The 26,030-nt window shown below is 39.3% G+C and overlaps 2 protein-coding genes across 3 annotated transcripts; both read right to left on the reverse strand.

The window, feature by feature from the left end:
* Positions 1 to 858: 858 nt before the first annotated feature.
* Positions 859 to 10,511, reverse strand: cdc5l (CDC5 cell division cycle 5-like (S. pombe)). Its single transcript, XM_053332720.1, has 19 exons — positions 10,338 to 10,511; positions 8,985 to 9,088; positions 8,592 to 8,753; positions 8,114 to 8,241; positions 7,633 to 7,732; positions 7,241 to 7,367; positions 7,044 to 7,135; positions 6,767 to 6,911; positions 5,776 to 5,967; positions 5,522 to 5,670; positions 5,254 to 5,425; positions 4,823 to 4,987; positions 4,617 to 4,697; positions 3,707 to 3,958; positions 2,794 to 2,901; positions 2,576 to 2,665; positions 1,822 to 1,953; positions 1,538 to 1,618; positions 859 to 1,301 (listed from the first exon to the last, which is right to left on the reverse strand). Exons 1-19 carry the CDS (start codon positions 10,380 to 10,382, stop codon positions 1,188 to 1,190), a joined length of 2,439 nt encoding a protein of 812 aa, XP_053188695.1. The 5' UTR covers positions 10,383 to 10,511; the 3' UTR covers positions 859 to 1,187.
* Positions 10,512 to 13,244: 2,733 nt separating this feature from the next.
* napba (N-ethylmaleimide-sensitive factor attachment protein, beta a) lies at positions 13,245 to 25,548 on the reverse strand. Of its 2 annotated transcripts, XM_053333694.1 has the most exons (10): positions 25,451 to 25,548; positions 21,934 to 22,013; positions 20,720 to 20,836; positions 17,188 to 17,234; positions 16,959 to 17,036; positions 16,806 to 16,861; positions 16,135 to 16,219; positions 14,944 to 15,048; positions 14,745 to 14,813; positions 13,245 to 13,397 (listed from the first exon to the last, which is right to left on the reverse strand). In XM_053333694.1, the coding sequence occupies exons 1-10, from the start codon at positions 25,546 to 25,548 to the stop codon at positions 13,245 to 13,247; spliced, it is 888 nt and encodes a 295-aa protein (XP_053189669.1). The 2 variants fall into 2 exon arrangements, with proteins under 2 accessions (XP_053189669.1, XP_053189670.1); XM_053333695.1 differs by lacking the exon at positions 20,720 to 20,836.
* Positions 25,549 to 26,030: the final 482 nt, after the last annotated feature.

Below are 26,030 nucleotides of genomic sequence, written 5' to 3' on the forward strand. Positions count from 1 at the left end.
TGTTCTGTTATTTTTTCATCTTCTTGTATCTCTAGTTTATTTATTTTTATATTGTCTTTTGTTTGTGACGCGCTTTGTGACGACTGATCTACGAAGCTGCTCTATGAATAAAAGTTTGATCTAGAAAAATTGGCCTGGACTAATTTATTAAAATGTCAGATTATGAAATTTCAGTGCAAATAATCCAGAAGCATTACAATATTTTTTATAAAGTAAATGTCAATTTTGTGTAAACATAAGACACCATTAAAGTGTTATAAATTGTAGAAACTTTGCCTTGCAGTTTACATTCATGTCTGTCTGGATGCAAAGTGACATTTGACCACCAAAATCCAATCAGTTCATCCTTAACCCTCCTGTTGTCCTCAAGTCAAGGATAGGAAGGAGAAAAGGAAAGGAGGGAGGGAGAGAAAGAAGACAGAAGGAAGAAAGGGATGAGGAAGGAAAGAATGAAGGGCAGAAGGAAGGACAAAAAGGGGGATAGAAAAAGGAAGGGAGGAAAGAAAGAGAGGAGGGAAAGAAGGAACAGTCAAAACCGATGGGATCAATTTGACGCGGGAGGACGACACAAAGGTTAAATCCAAGTTGAAATTTGTGCCAAGTTGAAGAAATCAAGGTGTTCCTCAGATATCACGTTCATTACTAAAAAGGACGGACAACCTAAAAACATTTTCTCACAGATAGTTTCAATAGATTTACATCATTTAAGATACATTTAAATTTCAGTTTCTGCTTTCCTTGAAGCCAGCTGCATGTCTGGATGGAAAGAGGGAAAGCTACTGTTCTGATTTGGGTGAACTGACCCTTTAAACTTCTAAAAACACCAAAAACACAACTCCAAACAAAGACTCACTACAGTTTTGTTTGTTTGTTATTGAAATAAACTTTAATGGTCACTAATACAGAAACACAGGGGAAATGCTGAGTATGCTCATCACTCAGCTTTATGACATCACTGCAACACTGAGCAAATGGAGGCGGGACTTATCTCTGGAATTTCCGCCAACAATCAGAAAAATGACAAAAAAAGTTTCAATAAGACGACTCGGATGGAAAACAGGAAACTCGTTTCTTTGTGTTTTGATTTTCAGAACAGCTGTGAGCTTGATATCGATGTCTCCATAATGTGTGTGTGTTTGTAGCATGTCTGCATGAATGTGTGTGTGTGTGTGTGGTGTGTGTGTTGCTCAATATTTCTGAGCACTATTAATCAATGCCTCCCTGTCCATGATCAGCTCTCCGTATCTCTGCTGAAGTTCTCTCTCTCGCTCCATCTGCCGCTCCACGTCTTCCCGCAAAGCCTAAAATAAAATGGATGAGAATGAATTTTATATAAAATACAAGATAAACACATATTAACTAAAAGCTTTGCAGTAAAGGTAGGTTATAACCATGCAGCTAAATCTAATATATTAAGCTCTTACTTCATACAAACAACATTAATTTAATATAATCTGAGTTCTGGATGTTTAAAAGGAGCAATCACAATCCTTTTAATACACACTTATGCCCTTAATATATGTCTGAAATGTATTACCGCTTGTCTCCTGGGAATCGCAGTGTCTTCTTGTTTCTTCAGCTGATTGAAGGTCTGGAGCTCTGTGGCTGCTTGCTCCACCTGGTGGACACATGAGGTATAACACCATGATCATGTTTACAGGACAATAAGAGTCAAAACAGTGACTTAGATATTAATATATTTACTACAGCCTGCAGAGGGAGTGTTTACAGCCTAGTCAAGAGTTCATTTCAGTTGATATTTGGTCAGTGTTTAGTCTACAGTCTGCAGGAAACTCAGATATAGACGCTCATGTTTCGTACCTGTTCCCAGAGTTCACCGTGCTGCTTCAGTAGCCCCAGCGCTCTGGACTGAAACCCTCCCAGGAGGATTTTGAGTTTCTTCTCCAGTTTAGCTGCTTTGCGAGCCTCTGCTGTCATGTGACCTCGGTTCACCTACAACGAGAGAGACAGAGAGAGAGATCAGTGTGTTGGCAATGAATAGAGCACATAGTATTTTCATAGACTGAGTTTGGGACATTTTTTATCTCTTCACTGCAGAGTTTTAACAGATGAAGCTGTTTTAACTCTTGTGCCTCACTTTAAAAATGTTTTCCTTTAGGACAAAAAATTCCACTTCAAAAAGACTGCCTTAAAAATGTATAAATTAATATTATTTTTTCACTTTCAAGGCCTTATTTTTTTAAACCAACATGAGTCCTGATAATAAATATTAAATATTCATTAATTTTGAGTATTGTAACCCTTTAAATGCCAGTTTGTTTACATATAACAACAAATGTGAAGCCCAGACTCCAAAAAGAATCATAGTGTGGCCAAAAAATGCAGTTATAATAGGTTTCAATGGGGACATCAAATTATAAGTGATTTATTGAAATTTAAAAAAAGGAATACCATCAGAGAATTTGATGCTAAATGCACAAACATAGCCCAAATCATCAGGATAATAAAAAATGAACAGCCCAAAAATGTCCTTGGTGAGGAGCAAGGGTTAAAAAAAAAAAAGGACAAATCTGTGTGTATTATCATTCTTTGTGTGTCTTGTGTGTTTTCTCACATCAAGTTTCTTCTCCAAGCTTTCAATTCGGTCTTTCTTTGAAGCCAGGTTAGCTCTGGTGTATCTGTTCTGACTTGGTAGATACAACACCTGCAGGAAGAGAGAGAGAGAGAGAGAGAGAGCTGAAATAACATTTACTGACAAAAAAAGTGTTTTTTTAATGTGAGGAGAAATGTGTAGCAGCTGCTGAAAGTCTTTGATGACAGACTGATGCTCACCTGTCCGTAGCATTCCTCCCACACCTGGCTGTAGGCCTCCATGCTGAGATCTCCGTGGCCCATTCCTGCCTTCACCACCTCCATTTCTGCTGCCAGTATCAACTTAGCCTGTTTATTCACACGTCACACAGGTATGCAGCATCGTTAACAACCACTTCTTATATAACATACATCTGCACACAAGTTATACAGTTATTAAGACACTGATCACTGTCATAGTATCTCTCACACACACATCGTTAGTTAACCTTAAACATTATCATCAAGCTAGAGCTGCAACATTTTGTGAATTACATCAGTTGACAAAAAGATAAATAACAGTTTCAATAATCACTTAAGCCATTTTTTCAGCAAAATATGCCAAAAACTATGACAATTAAATGCTTTTTTTTGCTTCTACATGATAATTAACTGAGTATCTTTGGGGTTTGGATTCTTATATGGACAAAACAAGACATTAAAAAGGTGAAACTTTGACTTTATGAAATTATAACATTACTATTATTAATTTTAACTAAATTATAACATTTTATAGAACAATGAATCAAGACAATAATCCATCATTAGATAATCCTTAGTTACAGTCATTTTTAGGTAAAATATAAGTATAATAATATATATATGTAGTGTATAAGTATATTAATCAATAGTGGTGATGTGTGAAGTAGCTCAGTTTCTGCCCAGCGACAGGTTGCTAAGGGCAGCTAAGGCCCTGCGGTTGCTACGGCGATTTGAGAATCTGCTTGGAAATTCTCAAAATCCTCCCAGAATCTGGCTTCTGACAAGGTCCCGAACTATTGCAAACTGTGAGAAAACCGTAACTCCTGTCCAAAAACCGAAAACACCGCGAAAGACACAGAAACTGGCAGATTCTGACAGCGTGTATGTGATGTATGTGTGTGTGTGTGTGTACCTGCTCCATCTCCTCTGTGCTGACAGGTTTGTAGGTGTGTGTTTCCAGGTACGAGATGTGTGAGGCGTTGTTCGACGTGGAGGCGGGACCTCGAGCTTTGCCGCGCTGCATCTGGCTGCCAGCGTTGGCTGACGGGTGATGCAGGCAGTCGTGGTGAAGCATGGTGATCATTTCCTGTTTGATCAGCTCCTCTGCCAGCTGGAGGTCAGCCAGCGGCTCCATGGAGCCCGGGCGGAGGACGGACTCGTTTACCTGGAGACATGGAGAGGAACAAACTGATAAACACGCTAATACAAACAAAAGCTTAATAAGACACAAATAAAAGGTGTTTTAAATGTCAATACTCAGAATTTATGAGTTTCTAAACCTTTTTAATGTGAGTTTAAGTTCATTTATTTAGTTTATTTATTATACTACCGAGCACCTCCACAGCATTTTCTCCTGATACTCTTTAAATACTGAGGCTGAAATTTCACATTATACATCGTACATAATTATCAAGTAAAATTTTCTCTGTTTTCCAGCAGCTGACTGAAACTAGTGGTGAGCAAATGGGAACACGGCCAATCAGAGACCTTCAAAGGCTTTCTGGCGTCAATTACACCCCAAAACTATGGAATAAACTACCGATAGATATCAGAGAAACCAGCTCACTAAATATTTTTAGAGAAAGCTAAAAACTAACCTCTTTATTTTAGCTTTTCTATGCGTCACTACTGCACTTCTTTTAAAAGTTGTATTTTTAATTGATTTCATTTATTATTTTTATTCTGTTTTTTAACAATGTACTATTTATATCATTACTTTTATTTGTATATTCCATCTTTCCTTTTTAACAATGCTTTTTTACTTGGTGAATGTAATTTCTTTTTGTTGTAAAGCAGTTTGAGCAGCTGTTTGTGTTCGTTACCTCGGTAGGTCTGGGAAGACTTCTTTGAACAGAAGTGTGTCGCAGCTTCAGCTCCTTCTCTCTCTCTGCATCACGCTGGGCCTGAGACACAGACACACACACACACACAGACACACACACACACACACAGTAAATTTAAGTGTGACAAGCTCTAAGTGATCTACAGAAGTTTTGCACGTGTGTTTCTGTGTATGCGGTACACCTACCTGCTTGCGTGCCTGTATGTCAGCCGCATCCTCTACGAACCCGGTCTCTGTCTCGGTTTCTTCGAGCTCCTTCTCTGCGTTTTCGGGGAGGACGATCTCAAAGTCGTTTTTGGGAACAGGAAGTGACAAGAGGCCTTGTCTCAGCTGCTGCAGGCTTTCTCTTTGCTGTGTGAGAGAGAAAGACATTGATAATAAGCCTCAGGTATTTCATTTACTTAATTTGTATTTCTATTGTGGTTACTTTTAATTACACAATGTCTATTTTGTTTTGCTTGATTACATTTTAATCGCTTATGATTAGAAAACCAGGTCAGTTACTTCTTAGAAATGAGCTGAAATAGACAAATAGCCAACTAAACTTATATTTTCAATGCTTTTAAATTGATGTTTATGCTCCATATATCCAGAATTGAGTGAAGGCGTGTGTTTACCAGGTGTTTAGCAAACGCAGGGTCGGCCAGTTGCTCCTCGCTGTTAATATTCAGTTTGTCTCTCAGCGGTGTGCGGACGGGGGTCAAACCTGGGGTTATGGCCCCTCGTGGGGTCAATGCTCCTCCGACTTGAGGGGTCAGGCCCTCCGCCCCTTGACCCTGTCCAGGAGTTCTGTTAGAGATGATGACATGAGCACAAATATTAATATCTACAGTTATAAGTTATGTTGTTATATCAGGATAAATGAGAGACTGAGCAGCGTGTTACCTGAACGGCGTAGTGAGCACAGTGTTGGGCGTTTGTATCTGCTGGCGTTGAGGCGTCACTCCGCTGAAGTCGCTCTCGTGAAGCGGGGTGTTGAGGCCTCCCTTCAGAGGAGTATCGATGTTGGTCAGAGCCATCAGGTTCTGTGCTTCCTGAGAAATACAAAACACAAACACACATTTTTAAATTAGAGAAACAAAGCTGGTGTCTAAAGACCTGAAATTAAACTACTCGAGTCCCACTGATGCCTGTGTTACCTGCAGTATCCGGTCCTGGACAGCAGGGGTGCGGGGGGTACGTAGTCCTGTCGCCATGGTGTTGGTGACGCTGTACTCTGACAGGAGGGCGGAGGAAGCAGAGTTGCCGCTCTCGCTCTCCTCTGCAGCCTGACGAGCGACCTCACTGGCGACACCCAGCTTGACGACTTCCTCGAGCTCAGCATCACTGATCTATAAAAGAAAGATTAATTTAATATGAATAAATGACAGGTAGAAGACAATATTAGAAAGTATGTAGAGGGGATGCTTGAACCTCCTCTTTTATGAGTCCTGAAATCAAACTACAGCAAAGCCCCATTATGTACATTAAGTGACAGGTAGTAGAGTAGTAAAAGCTCCTCCAGCTGGAAGGATATTTGACAAGATAACAGTACAAACTTCAGCTTGCTTACAGAAATCTCCCCATACAGTGATTCCTTAGAATATCCTGCCTTATAATAACCAGTTTGTATGACCTCCGCTGGTCCTGACAGATTTATTGGACATTAAAGTTAACCCTCCCGATGTCCTCCCAGGTCAAATTGACCCCATCTCGTTTGACTGTTACTTCTTTCCTTCCTTCCTCCCTCTTTCATTCTTCCTCTCCTTTCCTGTTTCTTTGCCCACTCCTCCTCCCTTCCTGCGTTCCTTCCTTCTCTCCTTACTTCCTTCCTCTTTTCCTCCCTCCCACCTTACTCCTTTCCGTCCTTCCTACACTCCTTCCTTCCTTCCGCTTTTCCTCCCTCCCTCCCTCCCTCCTTACTCCTTTCCTTCCTTCCTATACTCCTTTCTCCCTTCCTGCTTTCTTTCTTTCCTTCCTTCCTTCCTCACTTCCTTCCTTCCTAGGCTCCTCCCTTCCTTCTCTCCTTACTTCCTTCCTCTTTTCCTCCCTCCCTCCCTCCTTTCCTTCCTTCCTTCCTTCCTTGACCTGAGGACAACAGGAGGGTTAAAGATGTACACCTGCACCCTGGTATCAGTCTGTAGTGGTTACCTGAGGTGAAGGTAAAACCAGTTTGGAGCGTTTCTTGGTGAACTCGGCCACTCCGCTGGTCTGCAGGATGGCAGACGGCAGATCGCTTTCTTTCTTCTTCTTAATCTTCTGTTTGTCTTTCTTCCTGTCTCTTTCCTCACGTTCACTGCAGACAAACAACATGTGTTATGAATAAAAACTGGGAGGAAACCGGTGCACAGAGTGGAAATGCATTTAAATGAGGGTGTTATTTAACGGTGACTTATGAGGTGTAAGTGTAATATTTAATGTTACTTACTTGCGTAGTTCTCCATCCAGGTGCTGCTGCCGGAGTCGTTTGAAGTTTGGCTCATGGGCGTCGTAATTCTCCATGCTAGTGTCATAGAAACCCTTAAAGTAAACAAAAGGAACAATTAATAACGTGCTGAGCTCCAAAATACTCTGTGCTGGTGTTGTGGATTCTGATCAAAGGGGAAAACAATCAATGATAATTACTGATGCGGGTTTCTTTTCGAATGGGATTTCAGCGTTGTAGTCCACTCCTCTCTTCTTCTTCCTCTTCTTCTGAACATCGATTCCAGCTGCTCTCAGCTCTCTGCGCTTCTGCAGAGCAGCCAACCGTCTGCAGGAGAAGATGAGGAGAGACTCAGTTATGCCTACTTTTGTAACACAAAAACTAACTTGTTATGACTATGCAACAGGGACTGCTCACAAATTAGGTATAATTGCAGTCACAGAAAAACAGTGGATCAACCAGAAATTTAAATGTTTCAATAAACTGTCAAATTCATACATCAAGCCAACAAGTGAATGGAAAATGCACAAATAAATGAGCAATAAAAAGAGAGTAATTGTGTGTTTGTGTGTGTGTATGAACTCAGTCCAACCTGGCTTCCTCCAGCTGCTTCTCTCTGGCCTTCCTCTTGGCTTTCTTGCCCTGGGTGTTGGCCAGTCGAGCCCTGGCCTCTGACAGCATCTCCAGCTCATCTACAGACGATCAGATAAACAAAAACAAACAAGTCATTTATTTAGTTAGAAAACAAATAATACTGTTAATACTGTTAATATGAAGCTACCGTCTTCCCCAGCCACAAATATAACCAACAACTTAGTTTATTATGACCAGGCATGATTTACTGCATACCAAATTCTACAAATGGATACATGAAATATTTATATTAATATATTCATGTTAATATCTGTGGGCATGTCATCACTTGAAGTGTAAAAGGCAATTGTGAGAGAACTCAGTGGATATTTAATTCATTATAAAATAAATCTAATCTGGATGTTTAAGTTCAAACAAAAGCTGCTGAAAGAGTCTTGTGTGTTTTTTCATGTGTGTCATTATCAAATATGTTACTGTACCTTCGTCCATGTCCACAGGGTCAGGCCTGGCAGGCTTAGTTTCAGGATTAGGGTCGATCTCTCCTGGTTTTAACTTCCTGGGGTCCTCTCCCACCTCCTCCTCATTGTCTCTTTGTGCTGCTTTGTCTCTAAACACATACAAAAAAACCCCCACAAACCATGAGCACACACAAATACATGCACAGGTAAATCATATAATGAAGTTCAAGCTTATATTAAATACTTCTGCATTTGGCATCTTGTAAGTGATGTGTCATGGGTGATGCCTGTACTTGAGTCTTTTGGAGATTGATATCTAGAAATTCTCAAAGCTCAAGGGATTGTGCTTATGTGTGAAGTATAAGTAAAATAAAGTCTACATGGTAATTACGTTTCTGGATCATGCTGTAATGTTTTCAGTATTTGCAAATGTCTTAAAATTACAAGTGATAGGCATATGAAGTGTGTAGATGTTTGTCAGAGTTATATGAAACCTTACAGCAGGTATTCATAGTGCTCCAAACACTGAGCAGCAGTGCGTCCGATGATAGGAGCGATGGTCCTCCACTGAGTCGGCATCAGCTTGGCCAAGTGAAGCAGCTTCTCCTCCTCTTCTCTGGACCATTCTGTTTTCTTGATGCTGGGATCCAGCCACTCGTACCTGCAGGCAGACACAAAGCAAACGTTAGAGACAATAGACCACAACAAACACAAAGAAGACTGAGAAAGCTGCGTCTTTAAGCTCTTCTTTAATCAATGTCAGTTAATTACATCAACTACAAGCTAAAATCCGTTACTACTGGTAAAAACTGGACTTGTAATAACTTGTGTGAAGGTAGTGTTTTAGAAAATGCTGTTATTATCACATTTATGTCCAAAGTATCAGACTCACCATCTTGCTTTACACTGTTTGGCAGACTTGCGGTGAAGTAGGGAAGCGATACGAGACCACTGGTTTTTCCCATATTTCATCACCGCTGCCTTGAGGATCTCATCCTGGAGAAATACATAAAAGAGACAAACTCATTGTATCACTCTGCCAAATATTTTATGCAACCTACCCTACAGTCATTATCTTATAAACAGTGACATTAATCAAGATATGCTTTTGATTTTCACCATCAGACAACATAATTACTATTCTACCTTCAGGGATAGGTTCACAAGTTTCTGTCTTAAAACAACAGTCAGGTGCCAAAATAAACACTGTAAGTATATTATGAAGGGATCCTCTACCAATCAATCGTCTGAACTTTATTTTTATAGCACTGTTTATACAAAGTTATGTAACACAACGTTCTATACATATAAAAAAGAGAAAAAAAAACAACCCCGCAAGCAAAACTACAAAAAAAAGACGAATAAAAAACAGGAATAAAGGAAACACTATTATAACTCTCATGAATCTGCAGTGAGGAAACACTAGAGGTAGGATAAAAATTTAAAATATGAAGAATACCAAAATAAAAGATAACTATATAATAAAAAAGTAATAAAAGAAAGTCATTATAAAATGGGTGGGTGAAACCAGGAACGTGATGAAGTAAAACCAGAGATAAAAGGTGGATTATGAAGAGGAAAACATTCAGATTTTACTAAAAGTATTGTGTCTGCTTGTAGTTTTTTTTTTTTTTTTTTTTTTTTTTTACAATCTTTTAGCTAAGGAAAGGTAATTATTTCATTAAAATTGTCAAATTGCTGTGTGAGACCTTTCATAGCGACTAAAGCTTCAAAAAAACAACTCTTATAGTAATAGTATTACTGGTATAGTAATACTACTTGGAGTACTGGAGATAATACTGTTAGTAGAAGCAGTAGTACTAATAATAGTATGAACAAGAGGAAATATTTAAATGTTCATTTGACTACCTGACTACTCTTTTAAGACAGGTTTGGAAAAAATGAACCCCTTCTTTGACATCATGCAGCCTTTCTGCAGTAATATTTGCTAATGACGTTGTTCCATCATTGCTAAACATTATTACATGCGTTATAATGGAAAGTAAACACTATACATTGAATATGCAGTGTGTTGTTTACATGTATACGACTTTACAGAAGCTGCAACAACAATCCCAAACTTGCTACGCGGGCTAAAATCTAGTTAAGTTAGCAGCTAGCATCGAGCTAACGCAGCCACCATTAGTTTACAATGAGTGTTTAGAATCGCGCTAACGCAACTAGCATCGTGCTAACGCAGCCCCCATTGGTTTACTTTGAGTGTTTAGCATCGTGCTACACGTACCTCAGTGTTGCGCCAAACGCCTCCTTTTATCATGATACGCGGCATCTTGGCGGCTTGTTTCTCTCTCCTTCCCCTTCAGTAAAAAACGATATATATATGTAACGGGTTCACAACCAGTTAAGAGGATAATATAGTTCCACTTCACTTCACAACAACCAGCGCAGAGCGAGCGAGGACCGGAAGCTCCACACCGGAAACTAAACGGGTCCACCGCAATGCATTATGGTAGAAGTGTGTGTTACGTCTAAATCTGTAACCCCTTCGATGTGTCCTCTCACCTGCGAAACAAGAGCCCAAAATGTATACATATGACCTGAAAATCGTTTATTTTTTGTGTTGTTTAATCTCAAACTAACCCAGTAAGGTTATTAAAAAAAACCCGACTATAATTTAAATTTAACACCATAAACGGAGGCAAACGGTACGCGGGGGGAGTGGGGGCTCTTTGACAGGGTAACATATTTCGACGTAACGCCTGCAGACAACGTGATTCAACGTGTGAATGGTTTTCAGGGGTTTTAAAGTCTATGGTTTTACCATGGGTTTTATGGGTTTTACACAAAAATACATAAGTGAACATCCTTAAATGTAAAGACCAGATATTAGTTTGATTAAAAATGTATTATTAATTATTTATTATAATTTATTAAAAATACATGCCTATTAATTAGAGTTAGACCTACGCAGTATTAAAAAAAAAAATACAGTTTACATGTAATATTAAGACTGAGGATGGGCAAACAGGTGCTTTTTTTAATTAACAATCTATTTCTGTTTTCGTGTTGACACTATTTCAATTGTAAATTAATTTAATTGTTTTTGCTGTATTGAAGGCACAATTAACACATTTATGCATTATAAGGTGATTTATTTGTTTATATGGTGAATTTTATACTTGCTATAACATCGTTTATTTGGCTGTTATACTGCAGTATCATTCAATCATTATTCTTCTCAAGCTGCCTTTTTCAGCACCTTTTAATAATAGCAATAGCACCGTCTGGTGGTTGTATAATATAGCTACTGAATCAGATTTAGACCTACGCAGTATTAAAAGAATACACTTTACATATGATATTTAGACTAAGGATGGGCAATTTTGTGCTTTTGAGTCTGCAAGGTTTAATTTCAATTACCTTCTGCCTGCTATTACCACTCAAAACTCCATATGCAACCTCATAGGCCTATTATTTTACCACAATTTTACAGTTATGCTGCTTTTAGCCTATTTGCCTGTAGTTTCTCTATGTGGGGAGATTAAATGTGAACCAGCAGACAGCAGAGGACCGCTTAAAACCCCTGTTTATATAACCTGAAAGCCCCTTAAACAGCATATGAAATGTGCATTGATATAAATAAACTTAAAGGATTAAACAACAGATTGAGATCCTTGTTTGTCCATTTGATTTAGTGCAGATTTAAATTGTGCTATTGGGATTACTGTCTGATATCATTGCCTGCTATATTAGGCAAAGGGGTTTCAGTGGTACAGATTAGTCATGATGTGACCTTGGCTTCACAACTACTGTAGTCACCTATGAACTCTTCAGGCAAAGTCCATCCACCTCTGGATTAGAGCCAGACTAATATTTTTGGGCCTTTTTTTTTTTTTTTTTTTTTAGCTATATACAAGTACAGTAGCTATTTAAAGTAACGTAAAGTAGAAACAGTATTTCACCATCACATTCAGCTTTTTAAATATCTCAAAACATACAATCAAATAACCAAATTTATGGGATCCTTAAATAAAAAATGCTTGTTTATGTACAGTTAAATACATATATCCAGTATCGGTCTCAAGAATCAAGTGTTGGGCTGTTATCTGTAGATCAGTGTTCGATGTCTGAATAAACACCACACATCAGTCAGACATCTGGTGCAATGATGTTTTTATTTCAACTCGGTTTCTGAGGTACATATTTACTGATTTCACACAAATGATACCAAGGCTACATGTATGTTCTTCACACGTTAGCACGACACGGAGAACACTTACATCAACGTGACAACAGACATGCACAAACAAGGCAGGGACGGGGACGGGGACGGGGGTCAGCGGCTGGTGGCCGACTGCACCGACCGACCATTGGCCAGAACACAAAGAACCAACCAATCACGATGGGCGATATCACCGACTCGACAGGGGGGGAGGTGTAGGAGGTGAGGAGAGGACGAGGGGAGAGAGTGGGGAGGATGATGGGAGGAAGAAAGATGAGGAGAGGAACTAAAAAGGAGAATAAAAGGAAGGGAGAGGGGCTAATACCTAAAATATTAAGACAAATCGTAACACTGAGCACCATAATAAACAATAAATAATATTTTCAGTATTGACAATAAATAACAATCTCATAAATAACATTATTTTATCCCTTTACAATAACATATATCCTTAAATCTGATATAAGCTTTTCCCATCAAATAATTGACCTTACTGCAGTGGACACACACTCACACACACACAAACACACACACTCACACACACACACATACACGCACTTTCTCTCTCACACACACACACACACACACACACACATACACACACACACGCACACGCACACCTTTTTCTGTTCTCTCTTTTTCTTCTGTCCAGTGTTACGAGAACAATACTGTAGGACCAGGGACACAGGGTCGTCTAACGATGGTTTAAAGGTGATGCTTAGCTCTTTTTTTGGGGGAGGGGGGGGTTGGAGGGGGGTCACATGCAGACTGATATGTACAACTGTAAACTCCCATAGTCCCACCCACCCTCCCTTAATCCCCCCACCTCATATTTCATCCTCCTTTTTCTTCTTTTTTCGACCTGTTTCCCCCTCCCCACTTTAACACATCTTTACCAACCCCTGTCCTTCTCACTTCCTCTTCCCCCCATTTCAATCCCATCTTCTTCTTCTTCTTTTTTAAATGAGTCTACTTCAGGTCCCCAGCGTCTCCCTGGATGGTCTTTTTGATGCGGAGGAGCATCGTGGTCAGCCACTGGTCCAGACGGGACACCGAGTCGAACTCCTTGACGGCCTCTGTGAACGCCTCGCTGTTCTGCTCCTCGTGGGCATCTAGGAGTTTCTGTTGTGATGAAACATAAACATGATAACTTAGGGCTGGGCAATATACTGATATTATATCGATATCGTGATATGAGACTAGATATCGTCTTAGATTTTGGATATCGTAATATCGCGATATGTCATCAGAGTTGTCTTTTCCTGGTTTTAAATGTTGCATAATAGTAAAATATATAATTTTCAGAATTTACCTTTATTTAGTGAAAGCATCATATATATTCATATTTGATTCATACTTTCTTTCTGTCCTTCCTCCCTCTTTCTTTATTTTTTCTTTAATTCTTCCCCTCCTTCCCTCTTTCTTTGCTCCCTCCTCCTTCCATACTTCCTTCATCTTTTCCTCCCTGCCTCCCTCCCTCCTTTCCTTCCTTCCTTCCTTCCTCCCTTCCTTCCTTCCTTCCTTCCTTCTTTCCTTCTTTCCTTCCTTCCTTCCTTCCTTCCTTCCTTCCTTCCTTCCTTCCTTCCTTCCTTCCCCCTGTCCTTCCTTGACCTGAGGACAACAGGAAGGTTAATAGATGCATTAGGTCAGAGAAAAGTATAAAAGGTTTTCTAAAGTAAGGGCTATTTATGAGAGTAGTGGAGCTAGAAGAGCAGGGATGATACTGGACGGCTGAGCAGGTCGTGGCATTCAGATGAACCTTCCCATCCGGCCAGTGTCGGTTAGCCTGAGGAAATATACTGTAGATATGAGGTTGGATTCAGCAGCGGAGTATCTGCTCTTTGCTTGGGTGAAAGTACGATTTAGAGACAGTTTAAAGGTTTGTTAGAGGACTGATGTCCACTGCAGGGCCTTGAGACGAGTAAAACCTCATTTAACATGAACACTGAGCTTCAATAGGTTAGCTCAACAAAATGTAGGCACATTAACCTTCATGTCGTCCTCCCGGGTCAAATTGACCCCGTCTGTTTTGACTGTTCCTTCTTTCCTCCCTTCCTTCTTTCCTCTGTCCTTCCTCCCTCCCTTCCTCTTTCCCTTTCTACCTCCCTCCCGCCTTCCTTCTTTCCTCCCTCCCTCCCTCCTACCTTCCTTCCTTCTTTCCTTTCCTCCCTTCATTCCTCCCTCCCTTCTTACTTTCCTTTCCTCACTTCCTTCCTCCCTCCTTTCCTACCTTCTTTCCTCCCTTCCTTCCTCCCTCCTTTCCTTTCCTCCCTCCCTTCCTTCATCCTTCCCTCCCTCCTTTCCTCCCTTCCTTCCTTCCTTGACTCGAGGACAACAGGAGAGTTAAACTCTGTATTGTTAACAATATTCTGTAAATCATTTTCTGTACTAATTTGAGCTGAGAATGTGGTTACATTTACAAAAGAACAGAAATGAGAGAAAGAGCAAAAAAAAAAAAGGGAAATTTACCTTTAACAGTTTGAGCTCTCTTGAGTCTGAGAAAGCTGGAAACATCTCCTCGTACTTCTCTATGGCCAACTGAAACACACACAAACATGTTTTAATATTCAGTCAGTGAGGAAAACCTGTAAGTCTGTATGTGTGTGTGTGTGTGTGTGTGTGTGTGTGCGTGTGTGTGTGTGTGTGTGTGTGTGTGTGTGTGTGTTACCTTGGCATTCAGTTCGTCCACTATGAAGTGACACAGTGAGGCCTTGAAGAAATACTCTTTGGCATTATACTTCAACAGAGGATTGTCCATGGTGCTCATAGCAACCTGAAACACACATAATAATTATTAAACATTTAAAGCTGCATGTAATCACAAAGGATGATCTTTATATTTATTCTGTATATTCATCAAATACTCAAAATGGGACAACAAGCTGGAGGTATACTGGAAAATATGGGGCTTTAACCCTCCTATTGTCCTCAGGTCAATGAAGGACAGGAGGAAGGAAGGAAGGAAAGAAGGAATGAAGGGAGGAAGGAAGGAAGGAAGGAAGGAAAGGAAGAAAAGAAGGAAGGAAGTGAGGAAAGAAGGAAGGAAGGAGGGAGCGAGGAAAAGAGGAAGTAATTGAGGAGAGAAGGAAGGGAGGAAGGAAAGGAAGAAAAGAAGGAAGGGAGGAAGGAAAGGAGGAAGGAGGGACAGGGGGAAGGAAGGAAGGAAGGAACAGTCAAAAGAGACGGGGTCAATTTGACCCGGGAAGACGACAGGACGGTTAAAATATGCTTTATCTCCTTCCTGGGAGGCCCGGATGGTGTTTCCTTAGTGATGATGTCATGTGACCATGTGGGTTTATGCTACTTGTGTTATGTAGCATGTTGAGATGTTATGTGAATAGTGAGGTTTTATAAAGATAATGTGATATACATGGGGAGGTGTAATGACGTTGTATGACTTCTTTTTCTTTTATCTATTTAATTATTCATTCATTTATTTGATTTTGGTAATGTTTGTTTTTACTTACTTTTATTGGCAGGGTCTGTTTGTCTTTGTGCTATTTCATTTGTATGGTACATTTGGTATGGTACTTATCCTATGTGATATGATTTTGATTGTGAAGCAACATTTATCTGCTTCTTTCTGGTCATTTTCCTCTTGGGTATTCATATTTATCATATTTTTATTGTATTTTTGTTTACTTGCTTTCTGTGCTTTTTAAATATTGTGTAACACTTTGTAAATGTGTTCAAAAGGAGTTATATAAATAATAAATATGATAATTATAACCTTCTCCATGCTCCAAGTAAGACAACATCACAGTCTCAAAAATGAACAACAAAAACTGAACATTCGAGTATTTAAATACCATATTTGAGGGATTTTGTATTATTTTGCACACATATTATGAGAGTTTACCTGTTCATAGATTTCAATAGCTTTCTGGTACTGCTCCAGCTGAGCACTGTAGTGTCCAACCTTCAGAAGACATTTGTTGGCTGAGCTGAAACACACAAACAAAACATGAAGAGAAAATGAGTTAACAGAAATGAAATAATGAATTAATGTGCTTACTGCTGCTTCCATCAGGCTTTCATAGAGAGGCCTGATTCAGATGATGGATAATGTATTAGTCTAAAGAGGACGGTGAGTTTAATTTAAAACACCCTCATAAATCTGTGAGAGCAGGTGTCCGCATCACTCACCTATGGTCACCTCATATTATGACAGGATTGAACCTAATATGTGACTCATGATACCAGCGTTCATAATATCTGTCACATGGTCAATATCACATTTAATGTGAAGGAAGGTAGGAAGGAAGGAAGGAAGGAAGGAAGGAAGGAAGGAAGGAAGGAAGGAAGGAAGGAAGGAAGGAAGGTAGGAACGAAGGAAGGAAAAGAGGAATGACAGAGGAAGGGAGGAAGGTAGGAAAGAAAGAGAGAAGGAAGGAGGGAGGGAGGAAACAAAGAAGGAAAGAAGGAAGAAAGGGGGATGGAAGAAGGAAGGAAGGAAAGAGAGAAGGAGGGAGGAAGGAACAGTCAGAACAGATGGGGTCAATTTGACCCGGGAGGACGACAGGAATTTACCTGTTAGATTCTTCTCCTTTATAGTAATCGGCTGCCTGTTCATAATGGGCAATGGCCTGAAAACAAAAAACACATAGAAATATAAAAAATCTGATGAGCAAAAAAAAAAAAACTCTGCAGGATTAAAAACCCAGCATGCAGAAATTAATTTACCTTCTCAATGTCGACCAACTCAGCCTCGTATATCTCGGCTATAGTGATGTGATGTTTGGCTGCAATAGTGAACCGACCCTGTAATCAACACACACACACACACACACACACACACACACACACACACACACACACACACACACACACACACACACACACACACACTCAGTATATCATTTAAAGATAAGGATGATGTCGTTGAGTGTTGAGTGATCAGGGCAGAGCTTACCATGTCAGTGTAGATGTCGATGGCCTGATTTAGACAGTTGATGGCCTCTACAGAGAGAAAGAGAGAGAGAGAGAGAGAGAGAGAGAGGGATTAGACGTTAAAGAGGGCTGTTATAAATAAAAAGAAACTATAAAAATAACAGGAAAGACAAAGAAAAAGAGTCTGCTGAAGTATACGGAGTCGAATTAAAACTCATTCATTTTTTATTCCCTTCCCCTGTGTGACGACTAACCTGCTAACACAGTATTTCATTAAGCTTATCGCTGGAGGGAGCGAGGAGGGAGGAGGGAGGAGGGAGGAGGGAGGAGGGAGGAGGGCTGCTTGCAACATAACCCAGATATCAATTTTCCTAGAGCAACGTGGGACCCACTTTAATTTTCTAACAATACCACCTCCAGGTCCTGAATCCTGAATGTGAGGAGCAGCGATACGGAGGTTTTCCCTTTCAACATGTGAGTGCTGTTTGTTTTTACACCCCAACAGGCCAGTTTTATAGTTACAGAAGAAGAAGAAGGAGATGACTTACAGTAACAGACAATTAATAACATAGCTTCAATGGTTAGACTTTATAGGAAACAGTGAGATCAATCATATGAATCTGAATCCACAAATATGGGTCAATTATGTGTTTTTATGTGTCCATATGGTTTATAGTCATATTTAAAGGGTTAAAATGTGAAAATAAACATATGAATAACTTGAACACATCCTTTTTTTGTGGACCCAGCATCAAATGTCTGCTTTTAATTCATTTTGAGAGAATATATTAGAGGATTATGGTAAAAATGTCTAAGTGGTGTAACCATAAAAACTTTGTACCGAATAATTCAACTTGTTTAAAAACAGTAAATAGTCAATAAAACACCATATCAACTAGTTTGGCATGATCTTACATTATAACTTTTATATTAAATAAAGCTAATGGAATACTATTGTTCTAAATATTACATTTAATCTGGGTAACCATGGAGACCAAGACACATTTACAGTCATTATTAGTATAAGTCCACTTAAATACACTGTAGGTGGATAAAATATTTAATATTTATCATTCTTTTGTGGTTACACCATTTGACATTTTCAGGAATACTGTCTTACTTTGGGTAAAAAATGGTGCAAATGTCATTTCAAATTATATAAAACCAACAAAAATATAAAATTGTACATTTGAACAAACCTGATGCTGCTTTTAAAACTATTTTTCACTGTCACTGACCCGTTTACTATAAACACCATAAATATCTCAAATAAACTTTCTTTCCTCTGTCCTTCCTTCCTCCCTTCCTCCCTTGCTCTTTCCCTTCCTCCCTCCCTCCTACCTTCCTTCCTTCCTTCCTTTCCTCCCTTCATTCCCCCCTCCTCCCTTCTTTCATTTAGGTAAACTCCTACTGACTGGTCCTTTAACTTTGAGCTTCACAAACCTTTAAATTGATCAAACCTGATGCTGCTAAAGATATTTTTGAATTGCTCATCTTGCCAAACATTATTTATCACTGACCCATATCAGAGAAACATCCTGTAACTATGCTGCAGATTACTGTTAATAAACTACTTTCACCTCTTATATAAACTATAACCCACATGTCCTCTTTCTTTCTTTCTTTCTCTCTTTCTGTGTCTGCTTGTCCTGTGTCTCAGTGCATTTATTGGATAAAGTGAAGCAAAACTGATTAAAACTATAAGTCAATAAGCTCTTCTGTTGAACATCATGTTAACTTCAAACTGCATAACAGGTCGAGACTCCCACTCCCAATGTTCAGCCGCTGTGGGGTCTCTCAACCAAAACAATAACAACAATAAGAAAAGATGGAGTTTAATAAAGTAGTGAATTAGCGTGGGATCATGGGAGCTGTTGTTCATTGTTCAGGAGGTTTTTATCCGCAGAGGTCTCTTCCTCTTAGAAACACTAATTAAAGCAGGTTAAAAATCAATATTCCTCCTGTGTTGATCTGCGGACACAAGACATTCAGAGAGGAGAGGCTGCGTTTCTCTGATAACTGCAGATCCAGACGTCCAATGACTTGAGATAGGAAAAGTGTATCAGAAAAAATGTAGCTTAAAATGGATAAAAAGTCAATTTATGACTTAAAGTTATAATGCAATAGACTGTTACCTTGATTAAAATAACAGATTTGTTGTTTTTAGACATTTTAATGCTGAAAAGTTAAATATTGAGCCTTAAAATAATAATCATGAAACCTAAGGGCTGCATCTATTGTCAATTATGGTTTAATTATTGATTAATATGGTTATTACTTTCCATAAATAACCTATGAAATGTTAACTCAAGTTCATTTTTATTCATGTACCCCAATGTCATGAGTCACTAATTTGCCTCAGGATGTTTTCTTTCTTTTTAGGATTTTTACAGCATTTGACATCCTCTATCCAGAGACCCTCAGCTTGAATAAGGAAAAACTCAAATCTAAAAACCCAATTAATCGAGAAAGAAATGGAAGAAACCTAAAGAGGAGCGACAGAGGAGGAATCCCTCTTCCAATCCCTCTTACAGTCCAAAAAAATATTTAGAAGCCACACTGGATCTCACTTTGCCCATCTCGGTCTGATGTCCAACGTTTTATAATACTTTACCTTTATGTTTCTAGTAAAACCTCATTTAGATTAAAACTCTCTTTTGCAGTAAGACAGGCAGCAATGTTCGGGTTCAGACACAACTTCACACCGTCTTGCTACGTCAACATAAAACAATAAACTCATCATTTAAATGGGCGTAGAAGAGAAAGTGAGATCCAACCTTTAAACAGCATTTAAAACCTGCCTAGTAAGCAGCAGCCTGACGCTGGCAGATAAATGATGATGCACAGAGTTCCTGCAGCCAAGCTTTAAATCTGCCAAGAGAAACCAGTGGCTGTAAATTCAACTCATTTTGCAGCAGATTCAAAGTTTAGGGAGTGGCATGCTTTAAAGCTCTTTTTAACGAACTCCCCTCGAACCGCAGATGCAGACAAGAAGTAGATGCTTTTAGCTATAATAAGCCCATTAATCAGCTTTAATCTACTTTATCTCATTTTAGATTTAGAAACAAGTTCATATTCAGACTCAGTTGTCTATATTTGAGAAGGAAATGAAACAATGTGGAGCTGCATCCTGTGTTCAATCAATCAATCAAACTTTAAATATATATATAGCAACTTTCATGCAGGTAAATGTAGTTTAAAGTGATTCACAGCTGATTTGACAAACTGATAATAAAACAAAACGAGTGTAGATCAAGAACAACATAAAGAAAAGGAATAATAACGAGAGAACAAATTACAAAGAAGAAAGAAAATGCATGCAAGAGAAAGTAAGAATGATAAAAATTTTAAATATAGTAAAATAAATAAGAGAAAATAAAGGAAGAAAGAGAGAAAAAGTATTTCTCTGGTGGCTGGATGAAAAGCAGACAAGTCTATGAAAACTACTCCTTATACTTAACGTTGTAGGAGGAACTGAGACAGAAAGCTGTGTGTGTGTGTGTGTGTGTGTGTGTTTGTGTGTGTGTGTCAGTGTGAAATGCAGCGTCACTCACCCTGTGGGTCGGCCTTCTTGTAGGCGTTGCCGGCGTCGACGAAGCTTGTGGCGGAGTCCAGTTTGTTCTGGAGCTGCATGTGGAGACGAGCAGCCTGACAGAAAGCATTGCCTGCAGCTATAGAGACACACACACACACACACACACACACACACACACACACACACACACAGAGAGAGAGAGAGAGAGAGAGAGAGAGAGAGAGAGAGAGAGAGAGAGAGAGAGAGAGAGAGAGAGAGAGAGAGAGAGAGAGAGAGAGAGAGACTTAAAATCATGCAAATTAAATGTACTTCCTAGTTGTATTAAACCTGCCTGTGATGAACCACTCCTGTTAGATTTTCAGGTTTGTGAATTTATGCCCTCGTGTTCACGGTTTAGTGAGTCGGCAAACATCAGGCAGCGCGACGCACATCAAAAAACACACATCAAAAAAACACACATCAAAACAGCTAAATTCTGCTCCGTGTGAGCTATTATTGGCACGCCTGCCCTAGCTAGATCACACAGTGTTTTCAAGCAGCGATGAAAATCCCACTAACTGAAGGAAGGAAGGAAGGAAGGAAGGACAGAAGGAAGGGAGGAAGGAAGGAAGGAAAGAAGGAAGGAAAGAAAGGAGGAAGGAAGGAAAGGAGGAAGGAAGGAAAGGAGTAAGGAGGACGGGAAGAAATGAGTAAGGAGGGAGGAAGGAAAGGAGGAAGGAGGGAGGAAGGAAGAAAGGAAGGAAAGGAGTAAGGAAGGAAGGGAGGAAGGAAGGAAAGGAGTAAGGAGGGAGGGAGGGAGGAAATGAGTAAGGAGGGAGGGAGGAAGGAAGGAAAGAAGCAAGGAAGGATGGAAGGAAGTGAGGAAAGAAGTATAGAAGGAGGGGAAGAACGAAGGAAATATTAAAGAAAGAGGAAGGAAGGAAGGAAAGAAGGAAGGAAGGAAAGAAGGAAGATTCAAAAGAGACGGGGTCAGTTTGACCCGGGAGGACAACAGGAAGTTAAATCTTCATATATAAACTAACGTGAGTATTTACTGCTCTTCGTGCTTTTATAAAAACTTTGTGCGAAGCTGCTGAATCATTTATAAACTGTGTGGGTGTTTTTATGTGTGAGTTTGTTTACTTTGGTGCAGGGTGAGTCTGTGAAATGTGCGCTAGTGTGTATATGTGTGTGTGTGTGTGTGTGTGTGTGTGTGTGTGTGTGTGTGTATGTGTGAGTGTGTGTGTCACCTACCACTCCAGTTCTTTGCCATCTTAAACATGTTTGCTGCTCTGGCGTACATTTCACAGGCGTCCTCCACCTTATGGTTCCCCCTATAAATAACACACACACACACACACACGCACGCACGCACACACACACACACACACACACACACACACACACACACACACACACACACACACACACACACACAAAGAGTACAAAATCACAACATTAATCATCTCTTTTGCATTTTTTTCTAATTACATCATCTCCTTCGGATCATATTTAAGGAATGTTATAGTGACATCATCATGACATCATCATCCAGGTTGTATTTATTTGAATATTTCGTATACAGTGTTTTAAACTAACATGCAAGCTTTTCCATCTGAAGGACACAGTGGTGGAGGGCGACTCAGGCTACGCTCACCTTGCAGCTACAATCCTCTGTGTTCACTGTTTTCTCCCCTACAGTATTTGGCACGTATCTGATTTTACATCTCTAAATGCAGCGAGCTCTGTTTTCATATGTTTAGCTCGTGTTCATCCGGTCATATGTATCTTATCTGTTTATCTTTGGCTGCAGCTCGAACTAGTTCACGCTGTGTTTGCATCACTCACATCATCACATGGGGCACAGTGGTGGGTTTTTGCAGCTGGTAAAAACCATGAAGGACAATAAATGAAGCAGCCAGTAGTAGAGAGAGTCAGTGATTGCATTTTTTGGTATAGAAATACATTTTCAGTTGCTTTAATAGAGTTTTAAAAGTGTTACCTTTATTATGATACCAAGATTATTCATATAGACCATGTAGGTGCAGAGATATATTACTATTACTATTACTATAAATTACTATATATTACTACTGCTACTATTATAAATTACTATATATTACTACTACTATTATAAATTACTATATATTACTACTACTATTACTATTACTCTATATTACTACTGCTATTACTATATTATATTCATTTAGGGTATGTCATTGTCGAGCAGGACCCTGAGTCAGACACTTCCTTAATATTTTATTATTTAACATTTGAGGTTAATGTGTAGTAGAGCTGCAACTATTTCACTATTGATTCATCTGTTGATTATTTTATTGATTAGTTGTTTTGTCCATTAAATATTAAATATAGTGAAAAATGTTGATGACTTTCCCAAAGTGCAAGATAATGTCATCAAATGTCTTTTTTTAATCTTTGCTCCACACACTGTCTATTCAAACCTCAAATATCTTCAATTTACTGTCACATAAAACTAAATAAACCAGAAAATGTTAAAATTTGAGAAACTGGAATCAGAGAAGTTGTCTGTTTCTTAAAAATGACTCCAGATAAATTTAAAAAAACTGTTCATTGTTGGCATCATTGCAGCTCTAATGTTTATTTCTCTTTGTATTTCTGGATATATTGTAGTTAAAGGAAACTCTGACCAGTAGTTTTCACTTTGGGTGCGACAGTTAGCATCTTATAGAGAAACATTTAAGGATCCACTGCTGCAGAAAGATATGCAGCATCAAATATATAAAAACCTGATGATAGAGACGCAGTGTGATGCTAAGAAACTACAACAAGAAAGGTGTAAAGTTTAAATAAAGTGTTGAAATTGTGAGCCCCGGACTGTGTGGAGGGTTTTATTTTCATTATTTGATTATTTGATATTTGATTATTTGACTACTGTTTCTCATCTAAGATTTCTAAAAGAAAGCAAGAGGACATCCTTTAAAGAAGATGTCAGATAAATGTTAAATAAATGTCACATGTATTAATCACCTACCGAGATTACAGGCATTTATAATCCACACAGTGTTCATTAATAACATCTGTAGTAACACCTGTATCTGCATCAGGCACCAGAGCTGATTTAATAGTTTTCACCAATTAGATTAAAATATTTCTCTTTTAATATATCAAACAACATGAACGCTTAAATGATTATATGAATATGGACACATCTGTAGATCATAAATCCACATTCTGCCAAAAAACAAAAAACACCACATTAAATGACCCCAGATGACTTTGCATCATTTCTAAACTTGAGGCTGAAGCTCATTAAAAACATACATGCTGGTGCTGATGAGGAGAAAACAGATGTGACCCAGATCTCAGCTCTCAGGTTTGAAGGAACACAGTTTGATCACTGAACATGAAATCACCACGTTATTGATCCGTACCACTGACTTTTGGTCCTGCACTGCTGTGATGACGCTGCTTATTTCATTGTACTTGGCTCTGCTCTGTATAATGACAATAAACTGAATTGAATCCCAGCGTAATGGTTGCAGAGTTTAAAGGGAAAAGGAAGATTATGTGCCAAGCTTAAAGCAACTACAGCTAAATAAAATGAGTTTGGGTTTAAAGATTCATATTGATAATCTCTGGACTGATAATTTGGATCACCTGATGATATTAAAACACTTTATTTATCTGCATTTTTCTCTATAAAGAGATTTGTTGCTTAAAAATCAATGACTGGCTCTGACTTACTGAGATCTATTTAATTCTACTTTTTCTGATGTTTTATAGATTTAATAATTCATTGATTAATTGAAATCGCAATTTCTAGTTGCTAGTTGTTGTTATTCTACTAGATGTATTTATAATATGCAAAAAACAAGATTATAAAATGTGAGATTTTACATTTAAGGTATACCCAACAGTGAAATGACGAAGCAGTTACAGATCGATAAACCTCTCTCTTTAAATTCACCACTTAAAAAATCGATCAATAATCTATCTATCTATCTATCTATCTATCTATCTATCTGGTTGCATCACTGTATTCATACTCCAGTGTTTTCATTTGACTTGTAAACATCACACACATGAAGGCCACCTGCCTACTCCCATCCTCCCCCATTACACACACACACACACATACACACACCAGCACCAGCACCACCAGGCCCCTGCATCACCACACATCCATCAAACACACACACACACACACACACACACACCGTCCTGACTGCGCTGCTCTGCCCGCCTCACTGCAGCTCTGGCTCGGCCTCACACTCCAGCCGAGCCCGCTCTCCTCCCGCAGCACCAGCAGCAGCAGAAAGAGGAGAAAAAGGAGGAAGAGGAGGAGGAGGAGGAGGAGGCGGTGTATTGTATACCACGTTTACATTTCTGTTGCGTGACAGGACAGGAGGCCACGACACGCAGGCCACATTATCTGCGATGACAGTTCATATTTTCTGCTTTTGCAAAAAAGGCGCTACAGGGGCACATTACTGGATATAGCTATATAATATATGAGAAGGACACAATGTCACTGCGAAAGTTAACCAGCTATTATATAAAAATGTATTATAGTGAATCAAACACAAAGCTCATTATTGAGACACTGCGGGGATTTTTATTATAGGGATGTGTCTAATATAATCGAAAAAAGCAGAAAAAAAGAAAAAAAAACATCTGCCAGGCTTTGATGGGGCCCAGCGTGCAGGAATCCCTCCCCCCAATACGAAAATGAGAGAGAGAGTAAACAGAGACATAAATATAGAATAATGAGAGCATCTTTTTTTTTTACCCGAACATCCCACCGAGGAAGGATCCGGACGCTTTGACCTTTTTGTCGGCTTCAGCCATCAGCTGCATGGCTTCCTTCTCTTTGCCAGTGTTGTCCATGGCGAGCTGGGTCTGAGGGATGGGAGGTAAGAAAACAGGCCGATGTGTTCCGCAGTGGACGGAGAGGAAGAGGAGAGCAGAGAGGAGAGAGGAGAGATGAGAGAGACGTCTCTACTGGTCGTGGTGCTGATGCTGAGAGGCTGCAGATCCTCCTCTACGGCGAGAGAGCAGGGTCATGCACAGCTCACTGCCGCCATCTGCTGGGAGAGGAGGGGAAAAGCTATAGGCCTGCAAGCTTGGACACGAAATAAAGCATAGGTTCATATTTTTTACTAAGCATTTAAAAGCAACGAAATCACCCTAAATGAGCCTTAAAGTGGACAAGAATATACAAAACTTTAAATATGTCCAAATTATATATTTTTTGTGCAGCTTGGCTAGTGTTGATGAATGGTTTTAATGGTTATAATGGACCCTACCTTTCAAATTTTGTCACATCATTCACTTTCAAATAATGATGGCTGCTGTGCTCTTGTTTAAAG

Source organism: Scomber japonicus, chromosome 14 (genome assembly GCF_027409825.1).
Source record: "Scomber japonicus isolate fScoJap1 chromosome 14, fScoJap1.pri, whole genome shotgun sequence".
Taxonomy (NCBI): domain Eukaryota; kingdom Metazoa; phylum Chordata; class Actinopteri; order Scombriformes; family Scombridae; genus Scomber; species Scomber japonicus.

Bases quoted from the DNA above. Each gene is read 5' to 3' on its own strand.
- napba (XM_053333694.1), bottom strand. From the start codon at position 25,548: ATGGACAACACTGGCAAAGAGAAGGAAGCCATGCAGCTGATGGCTGAA. The intron at 17,235-20,719 runs GTGAGTGACGCT...TTCTCTCTGTAG, and splicing joins CAAGAAGGCCGACCCACAGG to AGGCCATCAACTGTCTAAAT. The intron at 16,862-16,958 runs GTAAATTAATTT...TTTTGTTTTCAG, and splicing joins AGTTGGTCGACATTGAGAAG to GCCATTGCCCATTATGAACA.
- cdc5l (XM_053332720.1), bottom strand. From the start codon at position 10,382: ATGCCGCGTATCATGATAAAAGGAGGCGTTTGGCGCAACACTGAG. The intron at 4,988-5,253 runs GTAAACACACGC...TCTCTCACACAG, and splicing joins CTGCGTTTGCTAAACACCTG to CAAAGAGAAAGCCTGCAGCA. The intron at 2,666-2,793 runs GTGAGCATCAGT...CTCTTCCTGCAG, and splicing joins GGGAGGAATGCTACGGACAG to GTGTTGTATCTACCAAGTCA.